This window comes from Diceros bicornis, chromosome 39 (genome assembly GCF_020826845.1).
Source record: "Diceros bicornis minor isolate mBicDic1 chromosome 39, mDicBic1.mat.cur, whole genome shotgun sequence".
NCBI lineage: Eukaryota > Metazoa > Chordata > Mammalia > Perissodactyla > Rhinocerotidae > Diceros > Diceros bicornis.
In genome coordinates this window covers 26,070,533-26,089,453 of record NC_080778.1, presented here as the reverse complement: position 1 = coordinate 26,089,453, position 18,921 = coordinate 26,070,533, and the positions used below count along the sequence as shown (strand labels likewise).

Below are 18,921 nucleotides of genomic sequence, written 5' to 3'. Positions count from 1 at the left end.
GGGTGTCTGTGCCTCTTCTCCTCTTATAAGGACTCCAGTCATGTTAGATTAAGGCCCACCTTAACCTCATATTAACTTGATTATATCTGCAAAGATCTTATTTCCAAATAGGGTTACCTTCACAGGTACTGGGGGTGAGGACTTCAACATATCTTCAACATATCTTGGGGGACACAATGCAATCCGTAACATGGGATGGGGCAGGAAAGGCCACAGCTCTGAGTTCTCCACTATGACATACTGTGACTACCAACCCCCTCAGGGAGCAGGGGATTTAGATGTTGTAGCTACTATCACTGGCAAATCTGTTTCTAGGGTACAAACTGTATACCAGATGAATCGCTAACCTGGCAATGAACCTGGCAACTGGCACAATAAGCTACATGCTATTCAAGGAAGACATTTAAAACCTTGTTTCTTCAACTTTCAAAGTAAGTGTACTTTTTCTTCTGTTTGGTGATTTTTTTTTAAATTTCTGTCTTGTATTGTATCCTGGTTGGTTTTAACCTCCTTCCCTGTTGGGGACTGAACTGTGTCCCCCTCCCAAATTCAGATGTTGAAGTCCTAACCCTAGTACCTCAGAATGTAACTGTATTTGGAGACAAGACCTGTAAGAGGTAATTGAGGCAAAATACCTAAATGGTATTTTATGGTAAACACCATAAAAGTGAAATCATATCAAAATATCTACATTATGTGGTTGCACACAACGTGAAAGTACTTAACACTACAGAACTTCACACTTAAAAATGGTTAAGACAGTAAATTTTGTTATGTGTACTTCAGCACAATTTAAAAAAAATTAAAGCTAAAAAAAATCCACATTATGAAAAAATACAATTTAAATCACTACATATAATTTCTACTATACTTATATTAATTTCTACTAAAATAAGAAAATCTAACCACTTATGAAAATAAGGCAATAAAACAAGTTGAAATTGTTTAACAATTGTTCAGAATGTAATGAAACAGCCCTTTATAAAATTTTTATATTTTTCCTACCTTTCCTGGTTTCAGAAATACAGATGCACACAGCATAAAAATGAAAGAGAGTAACTGAACTATTAAGTTAGTCCAAATCCACTGAGGAATGAGGGGACACTAACCAGGCTACTGCCGCTTGTCCTTCAGAGTCGACAGTAAGAACAAGGAGCAAGCAGCAGTGGGGTAGGATTACCAGTATTCACAGACACTCCAGCCTTCCCTCCTCCCGGGGACATGGCTGAAATTAGGGATGGCCTTGTGACCTGCTCTGGCCCGTGAAATGAGCGTGGAAGAGAGATGGCTCACTGCCAGGCAGAAGCTTTAAGAGCCACTCCGTGCTCCACCCATTCTCTTTCTCCCTCTCCTGCAGAGCCTGGCCATCCCGTACAGACTGGCTGCTCCTCAGCCAGGATTCTGGAATGCAGATGATAATGAAAAGGAACGGCTCCAGCAAACCCACAAAGGACATATAGTGTTAGCAAAATGAACTGTTGCTGTACTACGTCATTAAGATTCTGAGAGTGTTTGTTACCACAGCGTAACTCAGACTATCCTGACTGATAGTGACACAAACACTGAATGTAGAGCGGTTGTATAAAGAAACGGATGGATTCCTACAAATGAGGGAGATGGGTGAACAGGCAGGGAATGATAGGGTTCTGCCCCTTCCCCTACCTGGGGAGCTGCTCCAAGAGAAGACTTCCATCAGGGTATAGACTACAGGGCATATTGAAAGTCCTGAACGACAGCTCAGGCTGAGAGGCAGAACAAGCCTTGCCACCTTGTCCCCAGAGCTGGGGGACAGCCTCCACTCCATTCCCCCCCCAAGCCTGTAGCCAGGTGCTCAGGAAAACTAGGCTCCTCCCACATGCCACCTCCCTCCTTCCTGCCATTTGAGGAAATCTGACCTTTAGTCTGGAGAGAATGTAACAAAGTTCATCCACGAGGCAACAGGCCTATTCCTTGGCATTTAAGTCGGACAGCGGCCATCCAAGTTTGTAGCCATCCGAGAGGACCTCACCCACAGGAGATACTCAAGGACCAGGCCTCAGGCTACAGCTCCTTTTTCACTGTTGCCTAAGGAAGGCCCCAGGGAAGCTGAACTGGGAACAGGCCCAGGGACCTTCTGCCGGTCAGCTGGGTCTTGTTTACAAACGCATGCTCAGTGGCCAGCATTAAGCTGGCACATAACAAGCATTCTGCTATTTTCTATAGAATAAACGGGGATAGGACAGAACTCAAAACTAGGAACTCCATCAGTTCACTTCACTTGTAACTTGTAGGACCACTGCGTACAATCGTGCAGGTTGTGCTCTGCATAACAGCACCCAACCAAAGAGGGGAGGGGTGGACTCTGCAAGACTGCATCCACCAAGAAGGGCTACTTGACTTGTACTTCACACAAACAAAGGCACCTTCTGTTTGTCAAGATATGTGCCTACAGGCACCTCCTAGACTAGCTTACTGTTCCGCACCCACCTTCACCAGAATTTCTTGGAGACTATCATTAGAAGTACTACAGACGAGACTTACTCCAAACCTGATCATCATCAACCCCTGACTCCGGGATTCCCTGAGGTTTGATCCTTTCTCCACGAAGATTTACCGTGATAACCTGCAGTGTCTGTGTGTGAACTTGGACCACATACTGCCACATTCCTCGTCCCAGTGAGGAACATGAACAGCCACTGGCAAACAAGGTCTAGAGGCACCTTCTGCTGGAACTCTACACCCTGGCAGAACCCCTGCAGGGGGCGGTGGTTTAAGAGAACTTACAGCACTACACTGACCAAATAAAATCATTTAGATGTGCTACGGTCCAGGGTTTCTTAACTTTGACACTACTGATATTCTGGACCAGATAATTTTTCGTTACGGGGGACCGTCTTGTGCCTTGTAACACACTGGGCAGCATCCCTGGCCTTTACCCACTAGATGCTGGGAGCATTGCTCACCCTCCTCCCCCAAGTATGAGAACAAAAAATGTCTCCAGACATTGTCAGATGCCTTATAGGGGATAAACTCGCTCCAGGTTCACAACTACTCAGCTAGACCTACACTTACAGTTCCAGCAGGTGGTGTGAGACTGACACCAAGAGGATGTGTACTGGTACGAAGGTGCCCATCGCTACCTCCAGCTGCTCTATGGCAATGAGGCTGATGTAGGCTCCCGCTGAGACGCCACTGCCAACCAGACTGAGGAACTCTGCCCACCAAGTTGAGGGGCTGGCCCCATTCCCAGCACGTACAAAAGAACTGAACCTCGACTTGTTGCTTGCTCTTCTTCCCCTATCTCACCCCTTCTTCCTTCCATTAACTCCTCCTTCACCTCTGCCCCTCTCCTAGAAGTAGAACCGTGATTCAACTAAAGCCACTTAGAGGGTTTATTTTCCCAGACAAGATGTAGCCCAGGAGCAAACTTTGTTCCTGACCCCCTGCCAGCTCTGGTCTCTGTCCCCCATACAACGCAGACATGCCCTAGTGTTGGCTGGATAAGTCTGAACAGCTGTATTCCCAGCAGCCTCTCTAGCTTGCATACTTGGAGGGCCACTGTGGGCAGAAGCCCAGACTCACACACAGACCGACCTGTGTATATCACCTGAACAGACTGACACTTACCAAAGCAGGAACACAGCCTGATCCTTGGACATGGATTAGGCAGTCTGCTGCCTGCCTTCCCATGTCCTGTAGACACTAGCTCCACTGCATTTAGATACTATCTAGACCCAGATTCCTTAACCTCGACACATATACACATATATATAATGTATATATACACACACACACACACACACATATACATATATATTTACATATACAAATAAAAAATATGTCTCACAAGCAATGGGGGGGAGAAGGGACTATACTCCTTACTCATATTTCATGCCAAAACAAGTTCCATATGAATCAAAGATTAAGCATAAAAAAATGCAACTTGGAGAGTACTATAAAAAAATGGGAGAACATTAAATAAGACTGGGGTGAAAAACAGTCTCTCCAAAGCACAAAATTCACAAGTCATATAACAGATTTCTGTGACCAAGCTGTTCCACTTGCACAAATTTAATTTACAGATAAACATGTATAAGTGAGCAAAGACATATGTGTAACATAATATCACAACAGAGCAAAATGAGGAGCAGACTGAAAATGATATAAATGTGCATTGCTGAAGACTAACTGAATAAATTATGGAACTTCCATGCAATGGAGTATCATGCAGTTATGAAAATGACTAAGGAAGATTTAAATGTGCCAATATGAAACAATTTATCAGATACATGGTTAAGTGAACACGAGTACAGTAACAATACATAATGCCTTCCCTTTAATGCGAAAAAAAGGAGCTATATAGAGATTTTTGCTTATATACACAGACTGCAATTATTTCCAGAAGGACACAGAAGAAATTTATGTAGTTGCCTCTGTAGAGGAAAATGGGTCTGGAAACGAAGGAAACTTGCTTTTTCTGCATAACCTCTGAAGTGTTGAATTATTTTTTGGACTACGCATAAAGTCTATCACAAAGAATAAAATCAAAGAACACAATTCAAAGAAAATGTTTCAAAATAGAATAGCAAATATCCTGTAGATAGGATAACTGAGAATTCTTACCTTTCTCTGCAAAATTTAAGTGAATGTAATATGGCAGGTCTCTTCTGACGTAAATTCCATAAGTGTAAGGTGTCGTCAGCCAAGGCACTCACAAGAGCTCCCTTAAAAATAAAGTGCAATACACTTTATACAGAACACATTTTATAAACATTAAAGCTATTAAACAGCTCCAAAAACTGTCCTTCCCAAACTTCAGAGCTTGCTGCCAATAAATTTAGTCTTGAGAAACATTTGCCTCGCCCAAAGTCTAAACAGATGTAAAAGAGTGTATTATTCGTATATGTATGTGTAAAAAATGTTTTAACTTCTTCAATAATTTAAAGTCTAATTTAATAACTAATAAACTACAAATATATTAAGATCTAGTTGGATATTACAGCTGATAACTAGTTATATAAAATTAGAGGTGAGACTGTAAGTTGCTTGGTCAGTACTGTACATACTTCCTTGACTAAAAGAGCAAAATATGATACGAAGAAACCTTTCCATTTTATTTGGCTTAAGACAAATCCTTATGAATGTATTATACCCACATCCTAATTCTACTACTAGAATGATATGCAAAATAAAGACAGCATTCAGCACTCCGTAACTTCAATGTCCAAAGGGTTGAAAAATATGACTAATCTAGAAAGTTAAAACCTCTGATACTATTAAATACCACCAAGTATGGAGATGAAAATGTCTGGCAGTGTGTGAGAATCACCCAGGAGACTTGGTCTCACCCCCCAAAAAATCAGAATCTTCAGAGCAAGGACTCATGCAGGTGTATTTTTTTAAATATCCAGAGGCGATTCTGATGTATGACCGGATTAAGAATCTCTAGACTAAGGCTGATTTATTAAGATATATGAATGTTCTTCCTCAAAGGAGTACGATATCCTTCATCTACACTGAGAGAATAAGACAAAGGATGCAACATGAAGAATTTATGTTAATTTCAAAACAGATTTGCAATTCCAATCCTTGAGGTTACTATGAGAAATCTTAAAATCTCCTTCTTTTAAAATAAGAGTTTCTCATCTATCCCAGAATTCAAACAGCACTGAAGACAAAATTCACATTAAATGTTCTCTCGAAGTCCTTTCCACCTTCAAAATTCTGTGTTTCTTCACTGCGTAACTCCTACATAAAGTCCACACACTCTCTCTTTCACTAAAATTTGCCTCTTATCTGTCTCACTTTAAAGCAGAGAAACTCAAAGGATTCAGAGCATCAAAGATGTGTACTCTTCATTCTTATTTCCACCGTGGTTTCAGACCAGGCCATCTTCTTTCTCAACATGTTTGCCCTGTCTTAAAATCTGAAGGAAGAAGAGCAGACGTAGAGCCAAAACGGCAATAACAGCTGACCTCCTCCGATGCTGGCTTCGTTACCTACGTGAGGTTTCCCCAAAGTGAAAGCAAATAGCTACCCCCAATTGTCAGATCTCTGTAGCCATCCCCACTTCAATATTCATATTCTGCTAAGCATTTTTTTAAAACAGCAACACCACTTTAAAGGACTTAAAATGTCACGTTTAAGCATGTAAAACAAAATAGTCATATCAAAGAACTCCATGGAAGACTCCTACTGAAGAGGAAAAAAAATCCTGTAATATGAATAACAGCAGCATAAATTACTTAAGATTTTTAAAATTTAGGTGTATCGGTAATCAATTTGCAATATGTCATTTACATCGGCTCATGTACCACTTTGAAAAAATAATCTTTAGCACAAGTATAGAGACGGAGAGTAGGTTAGTGGCTGCCAGGGATTAGGGACAGAGAGCAGGAGGGGCTGTAATTATAAAGGGGGAGCCCGAAGGAATTTCTTTAGGTGATGGAACTGATCTGTATCGTTCGTAGTGGTCATTACACGAATCTATAGATGTGATAAAATGGCAGGATACTACATACACACACACACACACACACACAAAATGAGTGCATGTAGAAACTGGATAATCTAAATAACATCTGCAGCCTAGTTAAAATAGTATACAATACTATACTGATGTCATTCTCCGGGTTTGACATTGTATTATTGTTATACAAAATGTTGCTACTGGGGGAAGGGTACACAGGACCTAACTATTTTTAAACCTACTGTGAGTCTATTTCATAATAAAAAATTTTTAAAAACAGGAAAAAGAATCTGAGTCCTCGCATGTGGGTTCAACAACTTTCTATATTGTCATTTTTTGTGTGTATTTTAACACTTTACAATGCTTAATACACAGTTCTACACAAAATACACAGTTCTACACAGAAATTTTTTATAATTTTATTTATTTTTTTTCCCCCCAAAGCTCCATTAGATAGTTGTATGTCATAGCTGCACATCCTTCTAGTTGCTGTATGTGGGACGCGGCCTCAGCATGGCCAGATAAGCGGTGCGTCGGTGCGCGTCCGGGATCCGAACCCGGGCAGCCAGCGGCAGAGCACGCACACTTAACCGCTAAGCCACGGGGCCGGCCCTACACAGAAATTTTTTAAAAAAAACACTTTCTCTGATCCTGAAAAACCTACACCATTACATATTATTTGGATCACAGTTTTACTGAATTTTTTATATTATCATCGTTAACCCTTTACACCCATGATGCCTCTCTTAAACCCTCTGATATGAACAAAGCTTTTATCAAAAGCCAGAGGTATCAAGTATTTTTTCTCTCATATACATTTAAGAATTTATTCCATGAATCCCAAGGACTTAGGGGCAAAAAGAATGTCCACAAACTCCCCTCACATCTAAGGATAGCAGCAGAGCCTTTTCTGGAGGAGTTTCTTTCTCCCTTCTGTGACCAGCTTTTTCCCCTGTCACCACTTGCAGTAAACATCTGTTCTCAGAGCTCCTACTTTTTTTTAAACCTGTGAACACATTGTTTCCTCTGCTAATAAAATGTTGTTTTCTCCAGCTCCTTCCATACTTTATCAAAAAGGAAGGTATCATCAATTACTTCAACCAATAAGGGACACAAGAACTCTGAACACTAACCGCCTTCCAATGGATTTTAGTTTTCTGGTTGTATTTCAAAACAGCTCATTAGAGAAGTATATTTTGTTATTATAATAAGCTCAATCTTTAAAAAAATTTTTAATGTAGCTTTTTATACGTTACTTAACTTTCAACATCCCTGAAATAAATGTAAATGCAGCACCTTGTACCAAAAAGATTTACCTCATACCATCCCATTTGTAACACTGTTTTGAGAAACATCGTATGTTATTTATGTAACTGTCCATGATGATGCCCTAAAGTGAATTATTATTATCTCTGATGTGACATTCGTTTTTGTTCAAATATTTAAATACGAATGCATGCAAGAAATCTGAAAGACAAGATGTGGGCCTATTCCACACGTAAGTAGGAGAGACTGAAGCGATTCACTAACCTCATTTATCAGGAACTCAAGCTGGATGACTGCAGCCCCACTCTCATGCTGGCAGTAACACTCTACTCCTGGACGACCGAAGCTGTCAGCAAGTCCATTAAGGAGTTTATGGTATGTGTACGCTTTTCATAGAAATTGATAAGTTATTTAATAGACAAATATGCTGACGACCTGATATTCAATACAGGCTATTTACTGACGTTGAGATTCAGGGCTAGGTGTATTACACATCAATCTAATCAGCTAGTTTCCGCTGATAATCTGAAATCTCAGAGATTAGAGGTCTGAAAGAAATAAGACAATTGTTCCTTCTAAAAAAAAAAAAAAGTATTAAAAATAGCAATATCCAAAACCAAGGTAATATATAGTTAATATACATTACTCGGGCCCAATTATTTTTCTCTCACTTAAACTAAAAAGAGGAGGAAAGATAGTTGATACGTACAGCATCTAATTTTGCCCAAGTCAGCAAACGAATCTGAAAAGCAGACAAATGTCATTTTGGAATACTGCTTTTAGAAACAACAACCTTTTTACTGGCATTTTTCATTCCTGTAGCGTCATTTTTAAATAGTGTAGGCTAAAAATGTAATGAAGAAACACATAACTATGTTTCTAAGTGTGGCACAATGTTACATCACCAGTGAACGTATCCATCTTTTACAACAGACTTGAATACTGATGAATATGCAAATTTCTATGAATTCGCATATAATAATAACAAACACACAGCATTTCCTATGTGTCAGGCATTATGTTAAACATGTTATACATATTAACTCATTTAATCCTCATAACCCATGAAGAATATATTATTCCCCCCATATGAACAGATAAGGGAACTGAAGCACAGAGAAATTAAGTAACCCGTCCCTACTCACATAACTAGAAAGGAGCAGAGACAGAATTCGAATAAGGATTCTGGCTCCAGAATCTATACTCTTAATTATAAAGTAGGCCAAGTAAAGAACGAAACAACACAAACACAGTACTGTGTGCTATTATATGCTTTTTACCTTCACAAATTTGAACACAGAACTTAGCCATTTTAACATGCTGCAGAACTAATCCACTTTTCACTAGTTAATAAATACTAATAGAGAAGAAAAAGCTAAATCTAGAAATAAAATTTAACGAGATTTAATAAAATTATAGCCCTCTTTACACAAATCCACATTCAGATGCAGAACTACTTCTACACTCTATTAATACCTGCCCTAGGGTTCTTCTTAATTAAAAATAATTGCACCAGAGGTTAAATTCCTATTTTCTATGCATTTTTTTCCTTTTGATTTCTGGAAATCTTTCTAGGTGATATTCATGTCCAATGGATTTTTTTCATTTTATTACTAGCAATTAACTCTTCTATTATTTTATAAATTAATAGACTAATTGAGCACGCTTCACCCATAGTACTCTACTTTTTAAACACCTGCAATTTATTATTATTATTATTATTATTAGCAGCAGCAGTAGTAGTATTTTTACTACATCAATTACCCAAAGGCAACCACAGGAAGCTAGATTTCAAATTGCTAGGATTGGCACTCAGTAGAGCCAAATCACACCCTTTCAGGCCAAAGAAACATCTACATTTCTGTTCACCCATTTCTTTTGTCAGATGACAGCAGAGACTTTGTGCTTTTATCTAGTAAAAGGAGTCTAATTCTAATCTTTCTAGTTAAATTATTCTTGCTGGCACCAATTAGCATATCCTGTAATTCCCATTTTACGTGAATGGAGTAAAACTTCTCTTATCTTACCAGAACAGAATTGATAACTAAGTTAACAAAAAAATATAAGATATTGTGAAGAATCATAAAAATATTACTTACCTTACATATTATTTTATCACAAACATACATAATTTTGCTATTTTCTTGATATTAGGCAAAGACATTTTAAGTATGGATCTATTAAATAGAGTTCACAGCTGTTTTTCTTGAATAAAACATAACCATAACTACCCAGGTATAAGATTTCCAGTTTAATTTTTTAAATGAAACTTGAAAGATACCGCCAATGCAATCTAAGTACAGCATTCACACAGAGTGTTATTTTTCCAATCGTCTACTGTTATCCACACAGCATCAGACAGGAAATTTTAAGTGACTGACCTTCATGAAGTCTCTCCAAAGTACTCATCTCAGATTTTTATATATAAAAAAAAACCTCTGGGGCCGCCCGTCATATAGCGGTTAAGTGCGCGCACTCCGCTGCTGGCGGCCCGGGTTTGGATCCCGGGCGCGCACCGATGCACCGCTTGTCAGGCCATGCTGTGGCGGCGTCCCATATAAAGTGGAGAAAGATGCGCACGGATGTTAGACCAGGGCCAGTCTTCCTCAGCAAAAAGAGGAGGATTGGCAGATGTTAGCTCAGGGCCGATCTACCTCACAAAAAAAAAATCCTCTGTATTTGCATTCATACTTCATCAGTTTATATACTATTAGAATGAGGTACCTGATTATAATATCAAATATAACAAGCATAAACAGATTTGGGAATACACAAAACTGATTTTTGGTTAGTAAATAATAAGCCAACAGCTCTCTCTACTAATTTGGGCCTCCTGGGAAATAACCTACTGGTCTTGAAACTTCAGTACGCTGTGGGCATCAATCAACATTTATTCATGGAGAACGAAAACTATCCATAAATCCAGAAAGTCAGTTACATTGAGGTCAAGAAAGGTTTTATTCTTACTCGAGGTATGGCACTATATTCGAGACAAAACTGTACTTTTTATGACATTGATATAAATATAGTCACTTTTTCTAGCTAAAATGGTAAATATATTTTCTTAATATGATCATAAGAATCACTGACTATCTACTAAGTTTCAGGCACTGTGTCTTAAATACATAATTGTACCTAATCCCCACAGTAACTCTGAAAGGTAGTTATTATCCATATTTTACAGATGATAATTCTGAGGCTCAGAGAAGTGATTGTTTTCTCAAAGTTACTACTGATTTCTTTCCCTTTTCCTTTGGGTAAGGTGGTCCTATGTAGCTCCAGCCAGCCCTGAAGGGCCCTAACACTAAAAAAGCCCTATGGATTTGGGAAAAAATTCATAATAGGGCCAGCCCCGTGGCTTAGCGGTTAAGTGCGTGCACTCTGCTGCTGGCAGCCTGGGTTCGATCCCGGGTGCGCACCGACGCACCGCTTCTCCAGCCATGCTGGGGCCGCTTCCCACATACAGCAACTAGAAGGATGTGCAGCTATGACCTACAACTATCTACTGGGGCTTTGGGGGAAAAAATAAATAAATAAAATTAAAAAAAAAATTTTTTTTTAAATAAAAAAAATTCATAATAAATCACTACTTCATAATAACAGAGTTTAAAATTAAATTTTAAAGAACAGATATTGCTTACATATAATCAAGAAATAGTAGTGTGCACAGAACACAAATTTCAAAGCATGTAGTTCTCAATGCTAGCAGTGTGTCAGAATCCAAGGTCTACTGCAGATTAACTAAACCTTGGTTGCCTGAGAAGAAGCCTAGGTAGGTATCTGTTTTGGTTGTTTCTGCTGTTATTTAGGTGCCACAGGAACTTCTGAGACACAATGAGAATTAAGACCTCTACTTTCCTTTTTTTTTTTTTTTTTTTTTTTGTGAGGAAGGTCAACCCTGAGCTAACATCCATGCCAATCCTCCTCTTTTTGCTGAGGAAGACTGGCCCTGAGCTAACATCTATTGCCAATCCTCCTCCTTTTCTTTTTCCCCAAAGCCCCAGTGGATAGTTGTATATCACAGTTGCACATCCTTCTAGTTGCTGTATGTGGGACGTGGCCTCAGCACGGCCGGAGAAGCGGTGTGTCGGTGCGCGCCCGGGATCCGAACCTGGGTTGCCAGCAGCGGAGCGCGCGCACTTAACCGCTAAGCCACGGGGCCGGCCCAAGACCTCTACTTTCAAGTCAGTTCATACGCCACCTCTGCCATTACTTGCTGTGACCTGAGGAGAATTCTCACACCTCTAAGCTTTCACCTCCACAAAATGCAGATACCTCTGCAGTTTAGCTTACAGAGCTGTGGTGACAATTAAAATGATCCAGAGTGCACTCACCAAACGGTGGCCGTTATCATTATTTAACAGACTGTATCACTTACTTTAACAAGAACTAAAGTTACCTCACTGTGAACACAATGCTATAATGTAGTAAAATATCAACTCTGAATATATTAGATCATGAAGCAGCACATCATAGATACAAATATTCATATCCTTCATACCTGTGGTAAGTATTGCTTCTTGCATATACTCACTATGTACTCAGAAAAGAATTAAACACTCTAACAAAGATCTGCTTGGTAAATTATTCCCACTTATTGTGGCTACGTTCACAATTAAATGAGGAAATAAAGCATCTGAAATTAAAATGAAAAAGACCCAAAAGAAAAGAAATGACTTATGAAAGAAATCTGCAAAGATATTTGTTAAATGGAGACATATTCATTTATCATTCTGCCTGCTCTTTTATATATGCATGAATCAATTATAAGGCAAAAGCCAAACTGGAAGCCTACACTGAATATTCCTCCGTGTCAATATATCTAATCTTCTAATTCTGAACTGCAACGTATTCTTTTAAAAATGGTGCAATCTTGCTACCTTAGATACCTTTAGTCTTAATTTTTCTACTGCTTGCCTATCAAGAGCTACGCTATCTACCTAATCCGACTAGTCATCTTTGTCTCTGGAGCAAACCAATTAATTTCTCTGACCCATGACACACGCCAGATGCTTCCTGCCCAGCTAGACTTGTGGTTTTTGTCCACACAAGCGACATCGCAGCTCCTGCAGGAGCTGCAGGAGCAAGGCAGGCTGCGAGCAAAGACTCTGAAAGCAGGTCTTTGACTTTCAACATGATCCTCCAAGTAAGCAACAGGGGAAAAAGAAATATTTAAGGAATAAAATAACGTAATAAAATTAGGAATTAATGAAGAGTAACCAGGAAGAGGTACACGGGACACATGAGCAGAAACAAAGACCAGAGCCAGTAAAACCTTTTATTTTACAATACTGTACCACCAAATCCAAAACACATATTCATTCAACTGCCTAACTGATTTTCCTTTTTTTTTTGTTTTTGGTTGGGAAGAGAGGAAGAAAGGAGGAATTAGGAGGGCTGTAAGTACATCATCACTATCATCGCGGTTAAGATTTACTGAACACTTAATACGTGTCAAGCACTACATATTCTATTACCTCATAAGAGTGTTTACAAAAGAGGCAACTCAGGTACAACAAGGTTAGATAACTTGCCCAAGAACATACAGCTAGTTAGTAAGGAAGCTGGGGTTTGAACCCGGTCTAACTTACATACATATACACACACACACACACACACACACACACACACAGATATACATAGTCTAACATTTATATATACACACACACACGTATATATATATTTTATATATTTATATATGTATATATATAAATATATGTGGGGGATCAGAATTGGCCACCTCAAAATATGTCTCTTTACCTTGATTATTTTCTCTGAAAGAAACTTTGCCCTTCCCCTCCCCCCTAACTAACTGCCTAAAAGAATTTATGATAGAAATGCCTGTCCCCAGGACAGGCCACCACCATAGATAACTTTGGGTATCGACAGACTGGGAGGGTCCTTACTAAGCCCATTCTTATCAAAGCTCTGAAAACCAAGTAAAAGTAGAAGTTACCCTTGGTAAGAAACATTTACATTTGTAAGGGGAATCTCCATTTGTAAAGGTATCTCCCTCTCTGTACTGGGAAGAAGAGGGCATGACCTCACCTCTAGAAATCCTCATCAGTGCAGAAGGCAAGGCCTTAAATCTGCATAATTATCTTACTCTTGTTTACTGTGCTTTTCTGGTAATCTCCCATAACTGACTCCCCCACCCCCAACATCCTCCTTTGTCTTCAGCTGAAGATAGTATTTAAGATGAGAACCATTTTGTCAAGTTACCCAGTCTTTCCTGGGTCTCTCCCATGTACACATGTTATAAAGCTTTGTTTGATTTTCTCCTGTTATTCTGTCTTATGTCAATTTAATTTGTAGTCCAGCCAGAAAGGACCCAGAGTGGGTAGAGAACAGTCTTCATCCCAGGTGTGTCTGTGTGTGTGTGTGTGTGTGTGTGTGTGTGTGTAAATCACCAAGACTTACTGTACAAAAGAGATCAAATTTTCACATGTAAATGTCACTTCCTGACTTATTTTAAGTCATTTTAAAACTAGAGAATGAACATAGATGAAACATAATCCATAGTTTGCATCTATGTAATAAAGTCAGATTGGTCTAAAATTATAAAACTAGATTAAATGTAACTTTCAGTAGCAAGTAAACTCCATAAAACCAACTAAGCATAAATGACATGTCAATCAAAAAATTTTTTTCTAGACTCATTTTTCTTGTTAGCTCATGGTAATAAATGCCTATTAATTATAATAATGAAGCACTATGGCCCAGGAGAAAGAGCAAAAAGCTGGAGTTCTGTATTCTAATTCTAGCTGAAATTCTGAGACAGCCTCTTTACAAATATCTTCATGTGTAAAATGATCAGCCAACAAACATTTTAGAGACTACGGCTATGCGAGAGGAACAGTTCTTAGCAAAGTTAAATGAGACATTAAAATGAAGAAACAACCCTATCTTCAAAAAACTCACAGAATCAAACAAAATATTAGTAGAATAAAGAACAAACAACTACGTGATCATCTCAATGGATGCGGAAAAGGCGTTTGACAAAATCCAACACCCTTTCATGATAAAACACTCAAGAAGGGTACTTCTTCAACCTGCCAAAGGGCATCTATGAAAAACCCACAACTAACATCACACTTAATGCTGAAAGACTGAAGGTTTTCCTGCTAAGCTCAGGAAAAAGACAGGATGTCCACTCTCACCATTTCTAGCCAACATTACACAGGATGTTCTAGCCAGGGAAAACTGGCAAGGAAAAGAAATACAAAGTGCCCAGAGTGGAAAGGAAGAAGTAAAACTACATCTATTCATAGATGACATGACCTTGTATCTGGAAAATTCTAAGGAATCCACTAAGAAAGTATTAGAACGAAAAAATGAGTTCAGCAAGGTTGCACAACACAAGATCAGTATATGAAAATCACCTGTACTTCTTTTTTTGTTGGGGAGGAAGATCAGCCCTGAGCTAACATCCGATGCCAATCCTCCTCATTTTGCCAAAGAAGATTGGCCCTGGGCTAACATCCGTGCCCGTCTTCCTCCACTTTATATGGGACGCTGCCACAGCATGGCTTGACAAGCGGTGCGCCGGTCTGCGCCCAGGATCCAAACCTGTGAACCCCGGGCCGCCGAAGCGGAGTGCGCACTTAACTGCTATGCCACAGGGCTGGCCCCTCAACTGTTTTTCTATACGCTGGCAATAAACAATCTGAAAAGTGACATTAAGAAAACTATTCCTCTTACAATAACACTGCAAAGAACAATACACTTAGGAATAAATTTATCCAAAGAAATGCGAGACTTGTACACTGAAAACTATAAAACATTGTTGAAACAAGATTTAAGTAAATGGAAAGACATCCCACATTCAGGAAACAGAAGACCTAATACTGTGAAGATGGCAATGTTCACATAACCAATCTACAAAATTAATGCAATCTCTATCAGAATCCCAGCTGTCTGCAGAAACTGACAAGCTGATCCTAAAATTCACATGGAAACGCAAGGGACCCAGAAAAGCCGAAACAATCTTGACAAAGAAGACCAAAGTTGGAGGACTCACTATTCCCCAATTTCCAAACTTACTACAATGTTACAGCAATCCAGATAGTGTGGTATTAGCATAAGGCTAGATATATAGATAAACGGAATGAACCGAGAGTCCAGAAATAAACATTTATGATCAATTGACCTTGACAAGGATGTCAAGACAATTCAATGGAGAAACACTACCCTTTCCTTTCTTTTTTTTTTTGTTATTTTATTTATTTTTTTTATTTAATTTATTGTTTATTGCAATAACATTGGTTTATAACATTGTATAAATTTCAGGTGTACATCATTATACTTCTATTTCTGCATAGATTACATCATGTTTACCACCCAAATACTAATTACCAACCCATCACCACACACTTGTGCTGAATTATCCCTTGCGCCCTCCTCCCTCCCCCCTTTTCAACAAATGGTGCTGAGACAACTGGATATCCACATGGAAAACAATGAATTTGGACCCCTATCTCATTTGTACATACAAATATTAACTCAAAATGGAATAGAGACTTAAATGTAAGAGCTAAAACTACAAAACTCTTAGAAGAAAACATAAACATAGTCAATCTTTGTGACCTCAGATAAGGCCATGGTTTCTTAGATATAACACCAAAAGCATAAACCACAAACGAAAAAAATAAACTGGATTTCATCAAAATTAAAAAAATTTCTACTTCAAAGGACACCATCAAGAAAGTGAAAAGACAATTCACAGAATGGGAGAAAATATTTGTGAATCATACATCTCATAAGGATTTAATATCCGGAATATATAAACGGCTTTTACAACTGAAGAACAAAAAGATAATCCAATTTAAAAATGGGGAAAGGATATGAATATACATTTCTCAAAAAAAAAAGACATGCAAATAGCCAAAAAATACATGAGAAGATGCTCCACATCATTAGTCATCAGGGAAATGCAAATCAAAACCACAGTGAAATACCATTTCACATCCTCTGGTACAGCTATAATAAAAAAGACAGACAATAACAAGGGTTGGTGAGGATGTGAAGAAATTAGAACCCTCACTTACTCTTGGTAGGACAGTAAAATGGTGCAGCCACTTTGGAAAATAGAATGGCAATTCCTCTACGTTAAACACAGAGGTACTATATGATCAGCAATTCCACTCCTAGGAATATAAACAAGAGAAATGAAAACATACATATACACAAAACTTCTACACAAAAGTTCACAGCAGCATCATTCACAATAGCTAAGAAAAAGAAAAATCCAGATGTCCATCAACTGATGACTGAATAAGATGTAGTATATTTATACAATGAAATATTCTACTATAAAAAGAAATCAACTAATATACACTATAATATGGATGAATCTTGACAACATTATGCTGTCATAAGAGTACATATTATATGATTCTATTGATATGAAATGCCCAGAATAGACAAATCCATAGAAATAGAGAGTAGATAAGTGGCTGTGAAGCACTGGGTGTAGAGGGTAAAGGGGAGTGACTGCTAATGGGTACAGAGTTTCTTCCTGGAGTAATGAAAATGTTCTGAAATTAAAAAGTGTTAATGATTGCACACCTCTGAATATAATGAAAAGCACTGAACAGTACACTTTAAAAGGGTGAATTTTATGGTATGTAAAAATATCTCAATAACGCTGTTATTTAAAAAGAAGGAATCAACTTGTATGAATGATAAACAACACATATAAATAGGCAAGAATAAAAGAATATGAATTTAAGGCAAAAAAATTATTGCAATTATCAATGAAACAAGTTAAAACATATTATATTCCTAAATATAATTTAAAAATCCCTTTTATCTGGGATTTTAAAATATCTTTCATAAGCAATGAATGAATTTAACTATTTAGCAACTTAAATAAAATGCAGTATAGTAAGAAGAAAAAATAAGACTATAGTTTAGCGTTTTTGCAATTAAGCTTCTTATTTCCCTCTGTCTTGCACTCCATTTTTTAAAACTTTTATTTCATTCAAGATTTCAACACAGAAAGTATTTACCAGGTGAGAAACTACAAAGAAAATGCAGTGTTCTCTTAAACAAGAACTTTGATCATACAATGAAATAGTACGATTTTGGAAATACATATAAATAAAAATCCTCTCAAAACACATCTTTCCCTTTATAAATTATGATCATTTACATTCCATCTAACAGTTGAAAATATACACTAATTCCTAAAATAGACTGATGGAAATTATTCAGGAAATTCCAATTTTAAATTATAATAATTAAAAAGTAGGGGGGCTGGCCCAGTGATTAAGTTCACGCGTTCCACTTCAGTGGCCCAGGGTTCACAGGTTCGGATCCTGGGTGTGGACATACACACCGCTCATCAAGCCATGCTGTGGTGGCATCCCATATACAAAATAAAGGAAGACTGGCACAGATGTTAGCTCAGCAACAATCTTCCTCAAGCAGAAAAAAAAATAAAAATGGGCAGAGGATACGAACAGACATTTTGCCAAAGAAGATATACAGATGGCCAACAGGCACATGAAAAGATGCTCAACATCACTAATTACTAGGGAAATGCAAATCAAAACTACAATGACGTATCACCTTACACCCATCAGAATGGCTATAATTAGCAAGACAAGAAATAACAAATATTGGAGAGGATGTGGAGAAAAGGGAACTCGCATGCACTGCTGGTGGAAATGCAAACTGGTACAGCCACTATGGAAAACAGTATGGAGATTTCTCAAAAAAATAAAAAGTAGGGAAAAGAGGCTTTGGTTCAAGATAGTGATACCAGCTCAAGACAAGGTTGACATAGGGAAGCCATATTGTAGAAAAGAAACCCTACTGTAACTCTGAATGACCTCTGACTAACCAAGCCAGCTGGATATGCACCCTCCAGGAGATCTAACTTCTCCGTAGATTTTACAACCCCTGCTTGTGCATGTACCTCCCAGCTGCGATAAGATGATGACTTTGTTCTTTTGAGTTTCTTAGGAATGTGATGACCCCTGAACAGAGAATCTATGCTGATAGCCATCATCAATGACAACTGAAAGATCTGGTGTGGCACTCCCAGTCTGTAACACCAGAAGGCCCGCATTCCTAACCCCCTCCCCTATAACCCACCGTCCTATATAACTGCTGTAAGACTTTGTGCCCCCTTAAGATGGTTCTTTTGGACATGAGTCAGCCATCTTCCCTCTGGCTAGCAAGCTGTAATAAAATGCCTTTTC

The 18,921-nt window shown here is 38.4% G+C and overlaps 1 protein-coding gene across 5 annotated transcripts in view; it reads right to left on the bottom strand.

Moving 5' to 3' along the window:
• STXBP5 (syntaxin binding protein 5) overlaps window positions 1-18,921 on the bottom strand; it is a 168,538-nt gene that overhangs the window by 132,023 nt on the left and 17,594 nt on the right. For all 5 annotated transcript variants that reach the window (XM_058534243.1, XM_058534244.1, XM_058534239.1 and 2 more), the window contains exons 3-4: window positions 7,979-8,060; window positions 4,603-4,703 (exon numbers count right to left, since the gene is read on the bottom strand). In XM_058534243.1, coding sequence (XP_058390226.1) covers window positions 4,603-4,703; window positions 7,979-8,060 — 183 coding nt within the window. The remainder of the gene's footprint in view (window positions 1-4,602; window positions 4,704-7,978; window positions 8,061-18,921) is intronic.